Source organism: Mastacembelus armatus, chromosome 5 (genome assembly GCF_900324485.2).
Source record: "Mastacembelus armatus chromosome 5, fMasArm1.2, whole genome shotgun sequence".
Classification (NCBI taxonomy): domain Eukaryota; kingdom Metazoa; phylum Chordata; class Actinopteri; order Synbranchiformes; family Mastacembelidae; genus Mastacembelus; species Mastacembelus armatus.
In genome coordinates, this window is record NC_046637.1 from 3772456 (window position 1) to 3790278 (window position 17823).

Genomic DNA, 17823 nt, shown 5'->3' on the forward strand with positions numbered 1-17823 from the left:
ATTAAGGAGGTCAGGGAAATCATGGGCCATGAAAATGACACTGATGTGACTCATGAAAGCATAAAATCAGTAAATTTACAAGGACTGTGACTAAAAAGCTGCATGAATTTCAGGCTTCAACACACTATACTCTCAGATTTTCCACAACGGGCTGCAAAGTGAGGAAAAAATCCTGGAAAAGCTCAAGAACTTGAGACAAGACTGCAAATACTCAAACTCATATTCAAATAAGTCATATTCCCTGGTTTATGGTCAGCTGGTTAAAAACATGGACAGATATCAGGGACGTCCACTGCACCTTTTTTGACTGGCAGTGTGACTCTTCATTTGTGATATTCCACAGTGTGTAGTTGTTGCATGACATACTTAATCTTCTGTGGTTGTGCAGTATTCTTAATATTTGTGTGTATTTGCACCTGCAGTCCGTTTGACAGCACTGACAAGATGAGGCCGCTGTCTGTCAGCAGGCAGTCAGTGTCCAGCAGGAAGGGTTCAGTGTACAGCTGGACCACACCAAGCACCCCCTCCTTCTCTGAGAAATACTTTATAGTAAGCACATGTGCACACACACACACACACACACACACACACACACACACACACACACACACACACACACAGAGAGAGAGAGAGAGAGAGAGAGAGAGAGAAAGGCATTGAATTCATTTCCTGGAGACTTATTTATCCCAATCCTTTTCATGCAGGAATTCCAAAAAAAACGAAAAGATAAATTTGCATTCTGTGTTTATGTCCCCACAACACACACATACAGAACAGAGGAGTGCAGTGATTGCAGTACACACATTTATATATATTTTATATATTTATATATAAATTTACACTCCAATGGATATTTACTCTGAAGCATTGTATTATCATTTTCAAATTTTTATTTCGCTCAAATTTCTCACAAAAGTATCCAGCATTTCCTGTGCCTCCAAGCTGTGATCAGGTGTTTCCTGTTCACATTAATTCTTCTTCGGATGTGTCAAGAACCAACTGGAGTCCAGTCCAATTCTAAAAACATGTTTTCACTCTGTCATCATGGGTTACTGAGTGTAGCTTGATGTGCAAAAATGGAAATCTGATCCCTGAATCTCTCAAAATGTAAAAAGAAGTGGTTTTTTTCTCTGCAGCCTACACTGACTTTAAAATGTGATACTTAAATTTATACACGAGTTTCATCTGTTCTCTACAGTCGATGGTGCGAGAGCTGCAGGTTGGAGAAGGCTCCCTCCCGTCCCTGGTGTCTAAAACTTGCCAGAACAGAGGAGGTGTGTCTCTGCTCAGCTACCTGTCCAACCCCTCGCACACCTCCATCACCCCCAACTACAGCCCTCGCACCCCCCACATGCCCAGGTACGTAACAGAGGTTGGAAAACAGTATTTTTGAATGAAATATTGCAAAAAGACAGTGAAAACCATTTAAATTATGGTTATTGGTCTTTTCACACTAACCATAATAAGATTAAGGCCACATGCTGCTTTATCCCAAGATGAAAGATACTAAAGCTAAACTGTAAATAAAAACATGTCAGTATAGATGTGTACTGCTGTGACTATATGTCTCATGTGAAAATCGATTTCTCAGCAGCCTCACACGGGCTCACAGTTACCCCTCCACCCAAAGTCAAGGCACCAGCCTGGGTGGAAGCCAGACTCAGCTGTCCCTGGAGGAGGAGGGATCCCTGGAGGTCTCTGTTGAGCAGAGTGACAGGAGGAAGAGGATGGATGAAAGGGGGGGAGAGGAAGAGGAGGAGGAGGAGGAGGAGGAGGAGTGGCAAGATGTGATAGATTCTCCATCCACGCCAGCAAAGAGCAAGACTGGATCCCCGCTGGCTCTACAGAGGTGAGGACATACCCAGCAACAAACAAGGTTCAATGTCTTTGACTTTTATTTTGGAATAAATACCTAGCAACAAGGGTGGTGCAGGGGGTAGTTAATGATAATCAGCATTACAGACAGTCTGCAGATCGTTCTGTTCCTCTTTGTTAGTCCAGTCTGCCTGAAATATTTATTATCCTGCTGTTTGACCACAGATCATTTCATAAACCTCTGTTTTCTATGCAGGCAATTTTCAAAGCAGCAGTATAAAGTAACGGCATGTACTCAAGTACTGTACCTTAGTACAATTATGAGGTATTTGTACTTTACATGAGTATTTCCATGTTGTGCTACTAAAGTACCTACTTCAAATTAGAAGTATATAAGGTAGTTAACGTCAGCTACCCAGTGGTATATGAAGTACTTCAAATTAGAAGTATATAAGGTAGTTAACGTCAGCTACCCTGCGGTATATAAAGTACTTCGAATTAGAAGTATATAAGGTAGTTAACATCAGCTACCCAGCGGTATATAAAGTACTTCAAATTAGAAGTATATAAGGTAGTTAACGTCAGCTACCCAGCGGTATATAAAGTACTTCAAATTAGAAGTATATAAGGTAGTTAACGTCAGCTACCCAGCGGTATATAAAGTACTTCAAATTAGAAGTATATAAGGTAGTTAACGTCAGCTACCCAGCGGTATATAAAGTACTTCAAATTAGAAGTATATAAGGTAGTTAACGTCAGCTACCCAGCGGTATATAAAGTACTTCAAATTAGAAGTATATAAGGTAGTTAACGTCAGCTACCCAGCAGTATATAAAGTACTTCAAATTAGAAGTATATAAGGTAGTTAACGTCAGCTACCCAGCGGTATATAAAGTACTTCAAATTAGAAGTATGTAAGGTAGTTTACGTCAGCTACCCAGCGGTATATAAAGTACTTCAAATTAGAAGTATATAAGGTAGTTAACGCCAGCTACCCAGCAGTATATAAAGTACTTCAAATTAGAAGTACAGATGGTAGTTAACACTGAGCTATGCTCCTTCTGAATAAGCCTGATATATTTGTTCCTACAGGTCCAGCACTCCTGACATCCTCAGAAAGAACACAGCTGGAGAACCAGATGCTGAAACACACAGTGTCGTCCTGGGACCAGACAGTGTCTCTATGCAGGTACAGTATCATGTCACTCATGTCATACAGCTCTGAAAAAGATGAGCTCAGTACTGATGCAAATAAATCAAAGCGTTGTTTATTAGTTTCATCAGACTTGAACTCTTCCTTTCCTACATTTCTTTCAGGGCTCTCCAGACTGTCAGTCATATTCTGCCCCAGCCTCCCCCACACCTCCTACTCAGCCCACAGCGGTAGCCCCGTCCTCACCTGTGACAGCTGCTCCGACCCCAGGGAGGTCGGGGGTGAGCGGTGCCCAGCGCAGGGCCCAGGCCCTCAGGCTGGGAGCCCTGGTCGCAGAACTGGAGAAGATATTGGAGAAACAGAGCTGCTCCGAGAAGGAGCTGAAGGCTCTGGACCACCAGATATTACACCTGGCAACCATACTGAAGGTACCTGTGTTATACATATACACATAAACACCTGCAAGTAAACTCACTGTATTTAATCTTTTGACCCTTCATCACTCTGAATGTGTACCTGTGTTCTCACCCAGAACGACCTCTCCCTGATGAGAAGCTCATCGTCAGAGGAGACTCTGGCTGTGGAGGAAGTCCTGGGCAGCTTTGACTTCTTGTCACATGACTTCACTGCAGATGACGACACTTCCTGTTTGGGCAGCTTGAGACTAAAAGACAGTGGGTGAGTTTCCAGAAAGAAATAAAATAAATATTAAACACTGATATGTGTTGTACAACAACCAGCCATCTTATTTCTACCCACCAGCATCAGCTCTTTCCAGCAGAGCACTCTGAGGAGTCTCGGCATTCTCTCCCAGCACAGCCAATCAGCTTCTGAGGAAGACTTGGTCATTGTCCCTCTGACATCTGGGAACTGGGGTCTTGACCAAGCTCTGGAGACTCACCTGGATATTTGCTACATCCTGCTCCAGGTACAATATTTTACTGCAGCAACTCACCTGCTACTAGTCTGTTCCCACTGTGAGAAAGGTTTGACATTTTCTTAAAACATCTTTAGTGCCAGACAACAGAAAAAAAGATCAGCATTATTCTCACGTCTCTCCATTAAATATGAACATGTAACCTAAACCTTTTACTGTGTGACTCGTGTTACATACTAAAATACTCATTCAGACAAAAACCGTCTTCTGTAGAGTAGCCATCTGTGAAGGTTTGGTGAAAAAGCATCACATGTATTGGAGACGTATTGAGTAACAAGAAACGTTGATTATAAATATGACACTTCATGTTGGCTCTTGTATTTACCAGTCACTGGCTAGAACACAGTCAAGGTTTCGGCTGTTTTCTTTCCATCTCTTCTCTTTTTGGAAAAATCTATAAAGTGAAGAATGACAGAAATTAAAAAGTGAGGATTATATAAGAAGAAAATTTGCAGACCACTTGGAGCTCTGCCCATTACAGGTCTGTAGTCTGGCACATTACATTAGATAATTTTAAAAACAGCTTATATTCATCTTTTCATGGCCAACTGCAGCATTTGAAACATTCACATTTTCTACCATGTCTTGCAGCTTCTGCACAGTCTGGATAAGGTTTAGAGAAACATCCTGGTTACAGTTATTGAAAATGTAAACTTTACTTTGAGCTCTGTGTCACAATGTAAATGCTGGTCCTGTCCTGAACAGGCACTAAACACTGGTACTGAATGTAAATCATGAGCAGTAGAATCACAAGCTGTGGCTCTTCCAGGAGCCATGAATGCATGAAGAGACTATTAAAACATCTTTTCTACTCATTTGTTGCTCAGCTGCCTGTTTTCTTTCTCCCCTGTCCAACTTGCTTTTCAAAACTCAATCTAATTTGCACATGGATTCAGATGATAGGAACCACTGACTTCAGCCCATCTCAGAGGGACCTGATGGAGGACACGTCTCTTCAAGCCGAAGTCCTGGACAAAGTCAGCTGTCTGCTGCTGGAGAAGAATGACAATATCTCCGCACGTGACAGTTAGTTTCACTCTACGAAACACACTATGTTGTAGTTTCATATTGTTTCATTTGCAAAAGTGATGGGAAAACAACTGTTAAACTAAGGTTTTTATTCTCCTGATCTTCTTCAGTTCTCCCTAAGGCCCAGAGAACAAAGGATCTGCTGCTGTTCTGGGAAGAGTGTGTGAACGACAGCAGCTCTCCTTTCTGTTGCAGCTCTGACAGTTTTTCCAGGACATTAAAGAAACGTTACACACACAAGGTGAAGGCTAAGCAGCCCGGCCAGTCAGAAAAAGGTAGACGGCCACTTCACTCCACTTTTTTTAGGCAGTAATAGATGTTGGCTCCTGAAATGCTGATCAAACACTACCCTGACTAACTCAACCAAAAGCACAATTTTCACTTGCTGACTGAGCTGAATGTGATTTCTCCCTATTCTGCAGTGTTTTCTCAGCTCCTGCAGCAGGTCCAGACGGCCTGTCGGCTGTTGCCCAGCCCTCGATCCATCTGCAGCCCAGAGAGAGTAACCATCTTCCAGCTGTCAGTGTATCTGAAACGCTGGAGCATCCAGGCGCTGGGAGAGCACATCTCACGCCTCTCCAAAGAAGGTATAGCTATCACTTTAAAACTGCATGTACATCTGCATTGTTACTTATTAAACTTATTAAAAGTTCCTAACTACAATTTTCTACTCAATGCATGTGGAAATTAAAGTGCCCCTAATACTTCAAGCAGAAATAGTTGATGGACAGTTTGGTAACTTAGCACAGAAGTAAGGCTGCAGAGGGGGGTAGTACGCCTGAGATGATGCACCTTTAATCTTCATTTAAATCTAGATACATACATTTTTTTTGCATTCCTGACCTCACAGCTAGCCTCACACAACAAATGTCTGACTGTGTGTAAAGACGAGTATGTGTGTATGTGCACACGTATGCGTGTTGTGTACTCGCGGAGTGGTATGCTGCTCTAGTCCTCAGATCCATAAGCTCTCTAGGAGAACATTCCTGAAATTCCAGCATACTAAAAGGCATCTGGCCCATCAGTCAGGCCAAAGAAACTGGGCGTGTATATGTGTGTGCTTAACAGCCACATAACTCATCTTATGGCCACAATATGTTCAGACAGACACAAAACTGCAACCTCTCTTCCCTTCACCTCCTTTGCTTCCTCTCATTCTTCATATTGTAACAGTGAGTGTAGATGTCTGGTGTTTATTAAACTACTAAAACAACAAGTCAGTGTATCTGCTCTTAATGCTGTCAGGGACAACTCACTTTGAACATCAGGCAGATGGAGCCAAAGAAAAGAAAAGTTTAGATCAAGTGTAATTTAAATTTTCTGAGATGTCAAACTTGTTATCTATACAGTCCTGATACATGAAAACATCACACAGCTTTAATAACAAACACTAGCTGTGCAGCAATGTATTAGAAGTATGAAAAACCAACTGAGAGCAGAGGGAACAGTAAATAGATGAGTACTATCACTGAAACCTCTCGCATCTCATCGAATTATTTTATCACTTTCATGAGCAAAGATTTTCAACTCGTCTTGGGCACTGCAGCTAATTAATGAACCCTGTGCTGAGCTGTATTATTATTATTATTATTATTGTTGTTGTTGTTCACTAGCTGCTCACTCTGTGTTTCAGAGTACATGCTGTCAGCCCTGAGGAGTCCCAAAAGGAGGCGGGCTTTAAATAAACTGCGAGGGCGGCGCATCACAGAGCTCCTCCCACTGGGATGCACGCTGCAGACCTTGGCTGCCCTGCAGATCGACTCCAACCATAAAGTCTGCAAAGCTGCAGCTAACTGTCTCTGCAGAGCTGCAGGCTTTAAGGCCTTCAGGTGCAAGGTACTTCAGACTGTTCTGCCAGGTGCAACACTGCACAATAAAATGATTAATGCCATGACATTCTGCAATCTCACCACTAGATGGCCCTATTTCTTTCACATTTTACCATTTGCACCTTTAAAATGCTGATAATACATTTCCAAACAGTCAGTATTTGGATAAACTGACTAGATATTCAATATGAGCAGTAACTTTCTCTCATTAAAAAAATAAAACTAAAATTTAGTGTTAGTTCTGGTACATAAAGTAACTGTAACATTGCTGCCAGTTCAAACCCATCACTCCTTGCATCCTTGTCTCTATTAGTATTTTGGTATTTGTAGTAATTCTGGATGTGAAGTTTTCCAGAGAGCCACCAGAGAAATCATCAAGATGTTCTTTATTTTCCATAGTCTGGATCATACACAGACTTCACTGGAAATAAGGAAAGAATCTTTACAGCTTCCTGTTGCCCAGTTTCCCAGCATGCCTTCCTTTTTTTTCCAGAAAGTCCTTCCTCACACCGATACACACATTCACATCAATATAACCACAATCTGTGAGCTGCTCTACTGACAAAACTAAGATGAACATGGTCAACATTATACCTGCTACTCATTAGCATGTTAGCATTTAGCTCAAAGCAGCACTTGCCTCTGTAAAGCCTCATGTCGAGCAGCACATGGGTTTAACCTGCAATTAACAGCTTCTCTCTGTTGTTTTACCTCATGAAAAGAAATGCACAAGTACACGACACAAGTAATATCTCATACATATGTTCATCTGTTCTTCCTCTCTAGGCGGTAGTTTACTACACAGAGAGTTTGAAAAGCACTGACGCTCAGATCCAACAAGGCTCCTGCCTGTCTCTTAAATGCCTGAGGGTAAGCAATGCACATTACAGAAAGCGTCCATAGACACAGCAACGCTCAAATCTTTTCGACTGAAGTCTGGTTTGTTAAACCATCTCATGTGTGTTTTTGCCAGGCAACAGAGAGTGTGGACCACATAGCAGATTTGTATAGATCAGCAGACGAAGACCTTCGCAGCGCTGCCAGAGAGACTGTCCTCTCCTTTGGTACAAACAATTATTCTTCAATTACTAGCTCATTCATTTGTAGTGTTGTTATTTTTAAATACATTTGCTATGTGTTGACAGGTAAAAAGGGCTACCTGGCCTTCCAGAAGATGGACCAGCTGTATGCTGAGATGCAGGAGGAGGCTTACCAGAACCAAGAGACTGAGATTACAATTCTATAGGAAGCAGGTCTGGACCTAGAATAGACAGAGTCTCTTCTTCTGGTTGGACTCAACATGAAGAATCTCTGTGATCCTGGGATTTTTGTCACAGCTGAAGAAAGATTTATGAAGGTATGCTGAAGGGGAAAGCCGAGACAAGTTATCACATGTTGTGATTTGGTATGATGAAATTTGTCCTCATCCCCTGGACGCTGCAGTGACTCTAGCTCATATTCAAATTTATTTTGCTGAAATATGGAATTATGCAGTGCTTGAGTCAAGAAGAAATTCTGTTCCATCTTTCAGTACCAGTTTGTTTTTATATGAAATCCTTGGCCTGTGCATTCTGCCCTGTTTTTATAGTTCTGTTTCTGGAATGGGATGGAGAACATTAGTGAAGAATACTGGGTTTTGTTGAAAAATGAACAATAAGAACATTATTATTTCACAAACAAGTGTGTAGTTAAGAGACATAATGAGCCAATAACCAAAACATGATTTAAGGGACCAGATAAATCCCTAATCATAACCTGGCTGCCAATGAGGGTGGAGTTTAGAGAGCCAAACCTGTGGCAGGTCACTTCTTTCCCGAGATCTGTTGACTTTCCTTCTTGTTGTCAGGTGACCAATGTTTAAAAGAAAGACCAAATGGTTGCTGACATGTTTTCACAAACAAGAGCTGTGACGTTCATAGATGCCAAGAGTTTACAGTACAACAGGCAGCCAGAACGTGACAGCCGCTGGATGGTATGAGCTGCTCAGCGTGTGGAGTTTTGTGTGTACAGATGCATTGATTTAGACTGAATGCAAGAATGTATGAGCAGTTTAAATGCTGGATAAATAATTTCTGGTAACACTTTATATTTAGGGTACACATGCTTTAAGTAGTACTACACGGATTTACACAGTGGAGAGTTTAAAACATCATAATAAGCAGTATATTGTTTGTTTTAGCTATTTATTGTGTTTTAGATTCATTCTTGATTTTATTACTTGTATGCTTTGTTTTTAACAGTCAAGCACTTGGTAACTGTGTTTTAAAAGGTGCTATATAAATAAAGTTATTGTTTTATAAACTAAGACATGTAGGTGTTTATTAATGTGTCAACGTAAACCTTTATGAGAATATATTTTATATTATTACAACAGTATTTACTGTAATTACCAGGATTATAGCAGCGTACACTTACAGGTGTCTATAAGAGCTATGGTTGTTGACAAATAAGGTAAAAAAAATGCATCTGCTTAAAATTACATTATAGTGGGCTCTAAACTATTTTAGATCTATCTGTTAGCTGCAGACCTTATCCTGTAGAGCAGTGGTTCCCAATCCTGGTCCTCAAGGAACACTGTCCTGCTTGTTTTCCAACTATCCCTGTGCTTCTCACTTCTGACTGGCTGAAAACACATGACCCAGGTGATTCAACACATTCCTGTTTGATAATTTACTTACCCCCTCTTCTCTTTTGACATCTTATTTGATGTTTCTCACAAAGCTGAGCCCATACAGTGATACAGTGAAGTATTATCACTGCAACAGAGGCAGGTGCTGCCCTCTGCTGTCTCATCAGGTAATATGAAGTTTGGGAAGGGCCCTGACCTGAGGATGCTTTCGCTTGCCACAGAATACATTTGGCTGGGGTTAAACTCACATGGCACCTCTCCAACTAGGATATTTAAAGACTGTTTGGAAGGTCAGTCAAATGGCATGAGAAGAAGATGTTAGAAAGGGAAAGCTGGCATTGTGCAGTCAGATGAGGTTTTCCTTCAGCATTAGTGTGCCCATAACAACATAATGTAGGTCACCTCTCATGTTGGGGGAGTTTTTGGCAGAAGTGCCTAAAAAAAAAAAAAGTACATTCTATAGAAAAACAAGGTCATGAATTAGTACAACCACACTATCAAACACGGATGTTATAATGTAGAACAGAATGAAAGACACTGCATCTGATTATCTCAGAAAAATGACAGATTAGTTCCTAAAAACCAAACCTTGAAAATGCTCAGGATACAAACAAGAACCAGTGTGTGGGCTTATCTGTGTTTGAAAATCCTCTGCTTGGTTTGTTTTAGTCCTCTGTTGCAGGACCAGATGGATCTGGATTTGCAAAGACAGTGACTGGAAAAAAGGAAAGAAAAACTATTAATACAATTTAAATAAAAGCATTCCTAAGTCTTATAAGTCTCGAAGTGGGCACACATTTTTAATCCTGTTATCCTTCCAGTCTTTTCAGGACAGTTTTGACTTAGTAAAAAAGTCCCAGGACTAAACACTAAACACCAGTTATTTGCTTTTGTTTGACAATATGTTCTCACACAGCTGTTGCAAAACACAAGCAGGGCATCTAAAATCAACAATGGTAGGAAAAGGGGGGAGTAATAGAGAAAACAGAGAGCTGAGAGATTTCAAAATAAAAACAAAATGACAGTGAGAAGCAGAATGTAAAGAATAAATTGAGGATTTGACTTAAAACTATAAACAAAACCAACTCTAAAGCTCAGAGCTCTCTAACTGGGAGAGCTTTGAGCTAACAATGCTAACATGTTTATGTTTATTAAGTAATATCAGAATACAGCATGCTAACATTAGCTAGTTAGCTGTGAACACAGCAGGGTTGACGCTATGGGGATGTCCTCGGTTTTTTCGCAGGTTTCTGGTCATCAAAGTACTTGACGACAAATATTTTGAGCGGATGTCGGTGCTAAACGTTTCAATTCAGACATCATAGTTCGTAAACTAGTGTCAGCGCCATTAGCGGGTTTTAAACATTTTAAGGTAATTTCAGGCTAAAAACGGTAACACCCACACTTTTTTACTTCTTTTACTGTACTTTGTACTCAAATTAATTACTGATAATACAATTTTCACACCTCTCTCATTGTTTTCTGTTCTTAACTACAATGAACAGATTCATTTTGAGCTTTGATGCTTGGCCAGACACAACTACAGTCCTTTGAACTGATTCTCACCTTCTCCTTTCCCCCAATCAGTTCATTCATGACGACACTTTTTACTTTCCTGCCTTCAGCACTTTTACTTGAAGTATATTTTCTTCTTCATCTTAACTTACACTTTTACTTGACTAACAACGTCATGCAGCACTCAAGTATTTTCATGTTGTATGTTGTAGTTCTTTAACTGTACAGTCTGAATACTTCCTCCACCACTTAAGAACAATGAAACTTATATTTTGAAGATGGTGAAGCCAGACTATGTTTTAAGTTGTCTTATTCACTAATGCAACTTAACATATTAAATGAATTTAGCACAGAAAAGGAAGAGTTTACTCCAGTTTAACACATTGAGAGGAAAAACTTTATTTAAATTAAAACCAAAGCAATCTTGTAGCAGTGGGCAAACTCAGCACCGCTACACAAGGCTACGCACACACTCTCATACATGCCAGTTCTTACATACGGTATAAACACCATAGTCTGTGTCTGACTGCTAAATGTAACACTTACAGCAGTGAAACACAAGGAAACCCACTAAAACCATGACCTCAAACAGCATTCTGTATTATTGTTACTGGAAATATTGACCATCTTTTTGTTTCCTTAAAGATCACCACATTTCTACACTTATCAGCATGTCATGACCAAAAAAAAATGTACACCTATCACACATAACACAAATCCTTTCATTCAGCCCACACACGTCCAGATTTTTCTACCTTTCGAAAACTTTCTGAATTTATTTTACTTAATTAAAATTTGTATGTGAACTTAATACTCGAAAAAAAAAAAGTCAACCCATGCACAAGAAAAACAAAAAGCAAAAAAAAAAAAAAAAAAAAAATTTCTGAGTCTGGCAGTAGGGGCCACTCAGTCTGAGGCAGGAAGAGGAGATAAAGACGGGGAGACGGGCAGCTGCAGAGCACAGTGGTTAATAACAGGACAGTTTCTCAGCATTATTACACCTAAGGTAGGTGTTTGTTTGTGTGTGTGGCAACGCAATGAAGGGGCAATTATTCACAGGATATTTATTGATTGTCCAGTGTCAATGTGCTCTCCTGGTTTGACGGTAGCCTTATATGTGCAAAGCCAATGAGGTGACAGTTTGGTCAGGTTGGACTGTGTAAGGCATGTAGCTCAGCGAGTGTATACATATATATATATATATATATATATATATATATATAGCTGGCGTTTAAAGTTCATCAACAACCACCAAGAGTGAGGAGAGAGCACAGCTGCCAGTGAAACTCTGTCATCCACTCTCTGCAGATTTCAGTGGAGTTAAGTACATTTTGGCAGTTTGAGTTTAGTATTTTCACCCTAAAAGATGAGCAGCCACATTAGATTGCGTCACCAGTGGTGTATTATTTTTGTTCAGCTCTCATTCAAATACTGGAATTAAAGTTGCCAAGAATGTAATTGTGGATCCTTCCCTCAATGTAATACAAAAGTTCACCTAAGCACCCCCCCCACCTCAAACGCCACTCTTTCTTTATAGCCTGGCCGTCTAGTGCCCATCCTTCCATCCAAAACTGGCTCTTCTCCTCCTCAGTGTTGCCACGGACCGAGCGATCACTGCAGTCTCAGCAGTATTGCCCTCTTAATAGTCTTTCAGCGCTGCCTCGTCACCGTTCTCCCAACCCCAAAGTGCAGTTGCTCCCCTCTTACAGCATGGCAGTATCATTATACCGTGACTTCCTAGCGATTCCTCGTCATTCTCCACACACACCCTTCCCCCCTCCAATATATCTCCCCCTCTTTTCCTCCTAGGTCCCAACGATAGCTGGGTCGTGGGCAGCGTTCGGCAGTGCAGCGTCCTGGCAGTGGTAGAGGAAGCAGTTTCCCCAGCAACTATAGCAGATGAGAAACAGGGCAGCCAGGAAGACCAAGGCACAGATGGTGCAAGGCTTCCTCTCCAGCAGGAAGCTGAGTAGGTAGAAACCCATGAACATAGAGTGGTTGAACCACAGCGCTGGGTTCAGTGGCTTGGGGATGAGAAGCACAGGGAGTAGCCACTGCAGGCAATACATTGTCCCTTTTCTGAAGGTGGTTTGCAGGGACTCTCTGTGGGGCTGGTGCAATTCAATCACAGGCTCAGGGTCGGTGTGTGGATGGGGGACAACGGCCCAGATGGTAAGATGTGGAGAGCTGTTCTATCCAACAGAGCTGGGATGATGCAGGGACAGGTCAAAGATGCCAGATGTTGCTGTTGTCAGGTCATCCCTGCAGACAGAGCAGGAAAGGTCTGAGCAAACCAGCACCATAACCAATATTTACACTCACCAACAATAAATGGGCCTATTATTATCTCTAGTTATTTTTAGGAGTAAAAATATATAACAAAATACATGTTAAAGCAAATATGCTTGTTTACTTTTATGACGTTTTGGACCTTTGGTTGGACAGCAAGTCTGAATGTCAACTTGGGTTTTGAAAAAGGTCAAGCATTTTTTTTTTTTTACCAATTATTGACATTTGACAAAGCAAACAACAATAGAACAAAAATAATAATAATAACTTTTAGCTGTAGCTCAGGATGGAAATCTTTAACAAATCTAACAAATTCAAGAATAAATTCAAAAACTTCTGATTTAACAAAAATGCCAGAAGGGTCATGCTATTATGGCAAGACATGACCAGGATTTAATTCAGCTCTAAATAAAATATAAACTTGAAACGTAATGTTTCGTACACAAAACATTATAACAGTACAGTTTTAAACCCACCAGTGAACCTCAAACATCATCTTCTGTAACAGTGAATCACCTGATTCCCACATCAGCAGATGGGTCTGACACATAAATACAGGCATCACATTCCTGATAAACAGAATCTGTAATACTCAGTATATGTTTGCTTTGGAAGAGACTGGTTTAACTGTTTAAACCAGTATTATTACTTGCCATGACATTAAAAAGAATCCGCGTGATGTGTACATTTTTGAGAATATTGTCACATTAAGAAATTTTAGAATTGTAACATTAATATGCTGAATGGCAGCTACAAAGTGAATTCCCTTATCGCACACAATAATATAGTTGTGACTGATCAGTGCCCCAGTCCATGTTAATGACTGCCTGCAGGCCTCCACTGTGAGGACGCTTTCACTGCAGGCTCCGCTCACAGGACAGCTCCATTGTGAGGAGAGGAAATAACACGTTGTTTGGTCTCCCATTAATCACCATAGAAGAAGAAACTGCAGGCTCACAGTGGTTTGCAGAATGATCACACATCATGATAGTTTTTATGGCAGCTCCAGCTTTTATCTATGGACTGCTAACCAGCTAGTTATAACATGAAATATCTGTATCTATGTAAATAAAGTTGTCAAAGTGAGATTAGCAGAGGGCCAAGCAAAAGTTTACCAGTTAAGACCCAGTATCTGTTTTTATTTTACAAGATCTGGATTTAAGTACACAGATTGGTAATTTGCCATCTAAAACAGGGTAAGGGGGAAAAAAAAAAAAAGAGATTAAAAGATTTTCTGTTGTCCAGGCAATTTAGTGAGGAGGTATGATTTTCCACAACAAAACCACTTAATTCTTTGCTGGCAGATAATCTATCTTAAATTAAAAGCTTAGGACGGTGTTTTTCTATCTGCTGTGCATGTAGATTCCAGTTTCTTACCAGTGGGTAGGCAGCCTTCAGTGAAGCGCTGCACAGCATGCTGTGGCTGATGCTATTTGTGTTTGATCATCATCTAATTTTATCTGTGCTGCTGTTGACATATATATTTCCACTACAGCAGGACCCAGACAGACACTGGAAAATTGAAAGATGATTACAGCTTGTGATGGCAGGGAGTACAATAACAGACTGTCCAACTCATAAAACTCTCATATTTGGCAGAAATGTGGAAAACCAAAACTACATCTGCACATGTTGTTCTGGATGCAATAAAAATACATTGATAACAGATCTGGGGTTAATGTTAGAAATAAATGCTAAATTCTCTAACACAATCATTTCTCCTTGCTTTGACTGCACCTCATCAGATCAGTGTTAGTCAGATTTACAGCAATTTATTTTGAACAAATCAGAATTGTCGTGATCTGGTAACTCTTCTTAGTTGGTCATTGTCTCACACACACTAATCTTTCTAAACCTTCCCATAACACAACTCTCTTTCTATACTAAAATAATTAATAGAGGCCTTAAAACACCTTAACGTAACTAAAAGAAGCTTACCTACATCACTGTGTTATGAAGACTTGTTGGGTAAGTCTTCTGAATAACTGCAAGGTAGAACATTTATTGGTGTACATCACCAGAGCCTCTACTTATTGAGTCTTTTTTTATTATACAGCATTAAGACCCTATTGAAGTATAAAACATACAATTTTATCGAAGTACTGCTGCATTCCCAGGGGGCCAACATGAATTATGTTTAGTTGAGATGCAGCCAGCTTGTGAATACATCCAATTATAGCAACTGTCTCTGCTTAATTATTGTCGGGTTTTTGTATTCAACTCATCTGATCATAGTTAATCATCCAAAAACATAATCTAAACACGGAGAATAAAAATGTTTATGGGAGAGGAAGAGAGGCCACAGTCAACAAGCTTCATATTTATTTAGCTGCAACTTCCTTGTAAGGGCCTGATGCTGTAGCTTAGCAGCTCAGCTAACGTTAATTAGCTGCGCACTTGTGTTGTGCGAATATTTGACCAATAAAAGACACGTAGCCAAATAAAGGTGTCTTGACTTCCATTAAATTATATAAAACAAAACAAGTCGGTGTCTAAATCTGGTGCAAGCCTCGAGTTAAAGCTGCTGCCTCGACCAGGAAACTGGCTGAAGAACAAAGCAGAGGCTTTACTTATTAACGCTAAGGACGCTGACCAACCTTATTTCTATTTGACCAAGTTAACTAACTCAACTAAAAGCGTGTCCATTCTGCAATGCACGTAGTTACAACTGGGCAGGACCAAACATCATTCAAAAACCTTCAATTTAGTGTTGCAAGCCTTAGAAGATGAAGAGTAAAGCATTTGAAGACAAACTCAACGTAAAGTCGGAGATGTCCTCTCATTATTTTGACATACTGCATGTCTGTAACATCGTTTATTTGGCAATATCAACATTTAATATTGCCTTAAAAAAAACACATTAATGGGTCGTAACGTGATTAGCTAACAGAAACGTGTGCCAGTTCTAAAAGTAACGTTCCAAAGGGGAACCCTCCTAACATTACACGATGGTGACACTCTTGTGGTGACATTTTAGGATGTTAACTACACACCATGTTCTGTTCAGTTCTAATCAAACACCGAATAATCCACCAGTTTGGGGCGTAACGTTAGTTTCGAAAACAGATTTTCCCTGTCGACGTAACTGCAGCACGCAGCTAATGCTAACTAGCCACGTTAGCTTCAAACAAAACAAAAGACTTCGTGGATGTGCTGAACTAAAGGTGTCTAAAAATGTGGGTATTTATTTTTAAACGAGCTTCAAATAGAAAAGATCAACAAACCTGACGTATTTCGGGCTCATTCTTAGCAGGCACAAACCATCACCACCTCTCTCAACCTCTGACTGCGTATGTAGCTGCTAACAAGCATTAGCGTTAGCATGAAGGACCCCTGGTGCAAAGAAGCGTAGAAGACCCACGGGTGCCTGAATAAAATACTTTATTAAGAGCCACTGTTGAAACCTTCAGCTCACATGGATCAGTCGGCAAATAACATTTAATTACTTCTACTTCTGTCATTGTATACTTGACTTCACTACATTTAAGAATAATACAAATAATACTTTTTTTTTTTATTGCACTACATTTTTTTCAACTTTAGCTATTTACTATTCAAAATTAGAATAATAATACAAAATACAGTAAACCTTATTGATCCAGATGTAAATTCAAAAGCCACCAAACAGTATGTAGGTACTTAAAAGTAGTATATAAGATAAGTGGAAATCACGTTAGATCATATTACAGCTTCTTGTTACAAAAATAAAAGAAATAAAATTCCAATAAAACAGTAAAATTATTCTTAGAATAAAGTTACTAGATTGTGACAATAACATCAGACTAAAGGAGAGCAGAAATTGACTGAAAATCCCTGCATGAGGAACTCACACTTGCAGAGAAATCAAACAAATCACATTTTCTCCAAACTTTATTTCTCACATTTAACTTATTACACTGACAAAAAGTGACAGACAATATGTGATCATAATGCATATAGACATACAAAAAAGACCTGTAAAAAAATCTAAAGAAAAAAAACCCCAGTGATGAATCAACAAAAACATCACCAAAATGTTAGACAAAGAAAATCTTAGCTGTTAAAAATCTTACCAGGAAACTAACTTTGTTTTACAAATTAAGAGCCATTTGTTTTCGCTACAATTTAATGCCCAATGACTTGCACTTAACATCGCAAACAAATGGAAACATACATTAAGCTGCCATATGATCCTGGAAACAAAAAAAAAAAAAACAGCAAAGGCAAATTGAAATATCACAATCTGCAAAGCGTTCAGTTGATTTCTAGCAACAAAAAGCATCAAAACTTGTCCCTGTCAAACTCTTTCATTCAGGCTTTTAGCAAACAAGGCAACAGAAGCTGCGTGTTTTGTTATATTGGTGCTCACTGCAGTGCAGAAACTACATGCTCAGATAACAAGGGGCTATGTCCTGCATGTATGTTGTGCTTTCAGAAACAGAAAATCTACATTGCACGCAGTCATTCAGGACGGTTCTCAGTCCCCATATGCCATGAGCGCTCCATAAATCCTGCTTAGCTGACAAAGTGCATATCAATCAGCAGAGTTAAAAGTGAAGCCATATACAGTATTGGTACATCGAGAGTAAAAGAGCTGAATCACAGGCAACATCTTGATGAAATGCAGATGGGCAATACTGTCTGTAAC

The 17823-nt window shown here is 39.9% G+C and overlaps 2 protein-coding genes and 1 long non-coding RNA gene across 7 annotated transcripts in view; 1 reads left to right on the forward strand and 2 right to left on the reverse strand.

Moving 5' to 3' along the window:
• Window positions 1-3618, reverse strand: part of LOC113130282 (uncharacterized) — a 15840-nt gene extending 12222 nt beyond the window's left edge. The window contains exons 1-3 of the long non-coding RNA XR_004463078.1: window positions 3485-3618; window positions 3215-3400; window positions 417-542 (exon numbers count right to left, since the gene is read on the reverse strand). This is a non-coding gene — a long non-coding RNA (uncharacterized LOC113130282). The remainder of the gene's footprint in view (window positions 1-416; window positions 543-3214; window positions 3401-3484) is intronic.
• ripor3 (RIPOR family member 3) overlaps window positions 1-9068 on the forward strand; it is a 42320-nt gene extending 33252 nt beyond the window's left edge. For 2 of the 3 annotated variants that reach the window (XM_026306765.2, XM_026306764.2), the window contains 14 exons: window positions 423-549; window positions 1199-1359; window positions 1592-1849; window positions 2908-3004; window positions 3133-3396; window positions 3501-3646; window positions 3731-3896; window positions 4802-4931; window positions 5045-5209; window positions 5357-5521; window positions 6568-6770; window positions 7550-7633; window positions 7737-7827; window positions 7909-9068. In XM_026306765.2, coding sequence (XP_026162550.1) covers window positions 423-549; window positions 1199-1359; window positions 1592-1849; window positions 2908-3004; window positions 3133-3396; window positions 3501-3646; window positions 3731-3896; window positions 4802-4931; window positions 5045-5209; window positions 5357-5521; window positions 6568-6770; window positions 7550-7633; window positions 7737-7827; window positions 7909-8009 — 2158 coding nt within the window. In that variant the 3' untranslated portion in view covers window positions 8010-9068. The remainder of the gene's footprint in view (window positions 1-422; window positions 550-1198; window positions 1360-1591; window positions 1850-2907; window positions 3005-3132; window positions 3397-3500; window positions 3647-3730; window positions 3897-4801; window positions 4932-5044; window positions 5210-5356; window positions 5522-6567; window positions 6771-7549; window positions 7634-7736; window positions 7828-7908) is intronic. The other variant, XM_026306766.2, reaches the window with a different exon arrangement.
• Window positions 7217-16543, reverse strand: blcap (bladder cancer associated protein). Of its 3 annotated transcripts, none has more exons than XR_004463076.1 (5): window positions 16421-16524; window positions 15135-15181; window positions 12420-13169; window positions 9981-10107; window positions 7217-9827 (listed from the first exon to the last, which is right to left on the reverse strand). XR_004463076.1 is itself a non-coding variant. In XM_033325218.1 (2 exons), exon 2 carries the CDS (start codon window positions 12974-12976, stop codon window positions 12713-12715), a length of 264 nt encoding a protein of 87 aa, XP_033181109.1. In that variant the 5' UTR covers window positions 12977-13169; window positions 16421-16543; the 3' UTR covers window positions 11282-12712. The 3 variants fall into 3 exon arrangements, 1 of the variants encoding a protein (XP_033181109.1); XR_004463077.1 differs by lacking the exon at window positions 15135-15181 and adding an exon at window positions 14574-14708 and having other exon boundaries at window positions 16421-16505; XM_033325218.1 differs by lacking the exons at window positions 7217-9827; window positions 9981-10107; window positions 15135-15181 and having other exon boundaries at window positions 11282-13169; window positions 16421-16543.
• Window positions 16544-17823: the final 1280 nt, after the last annotated feature.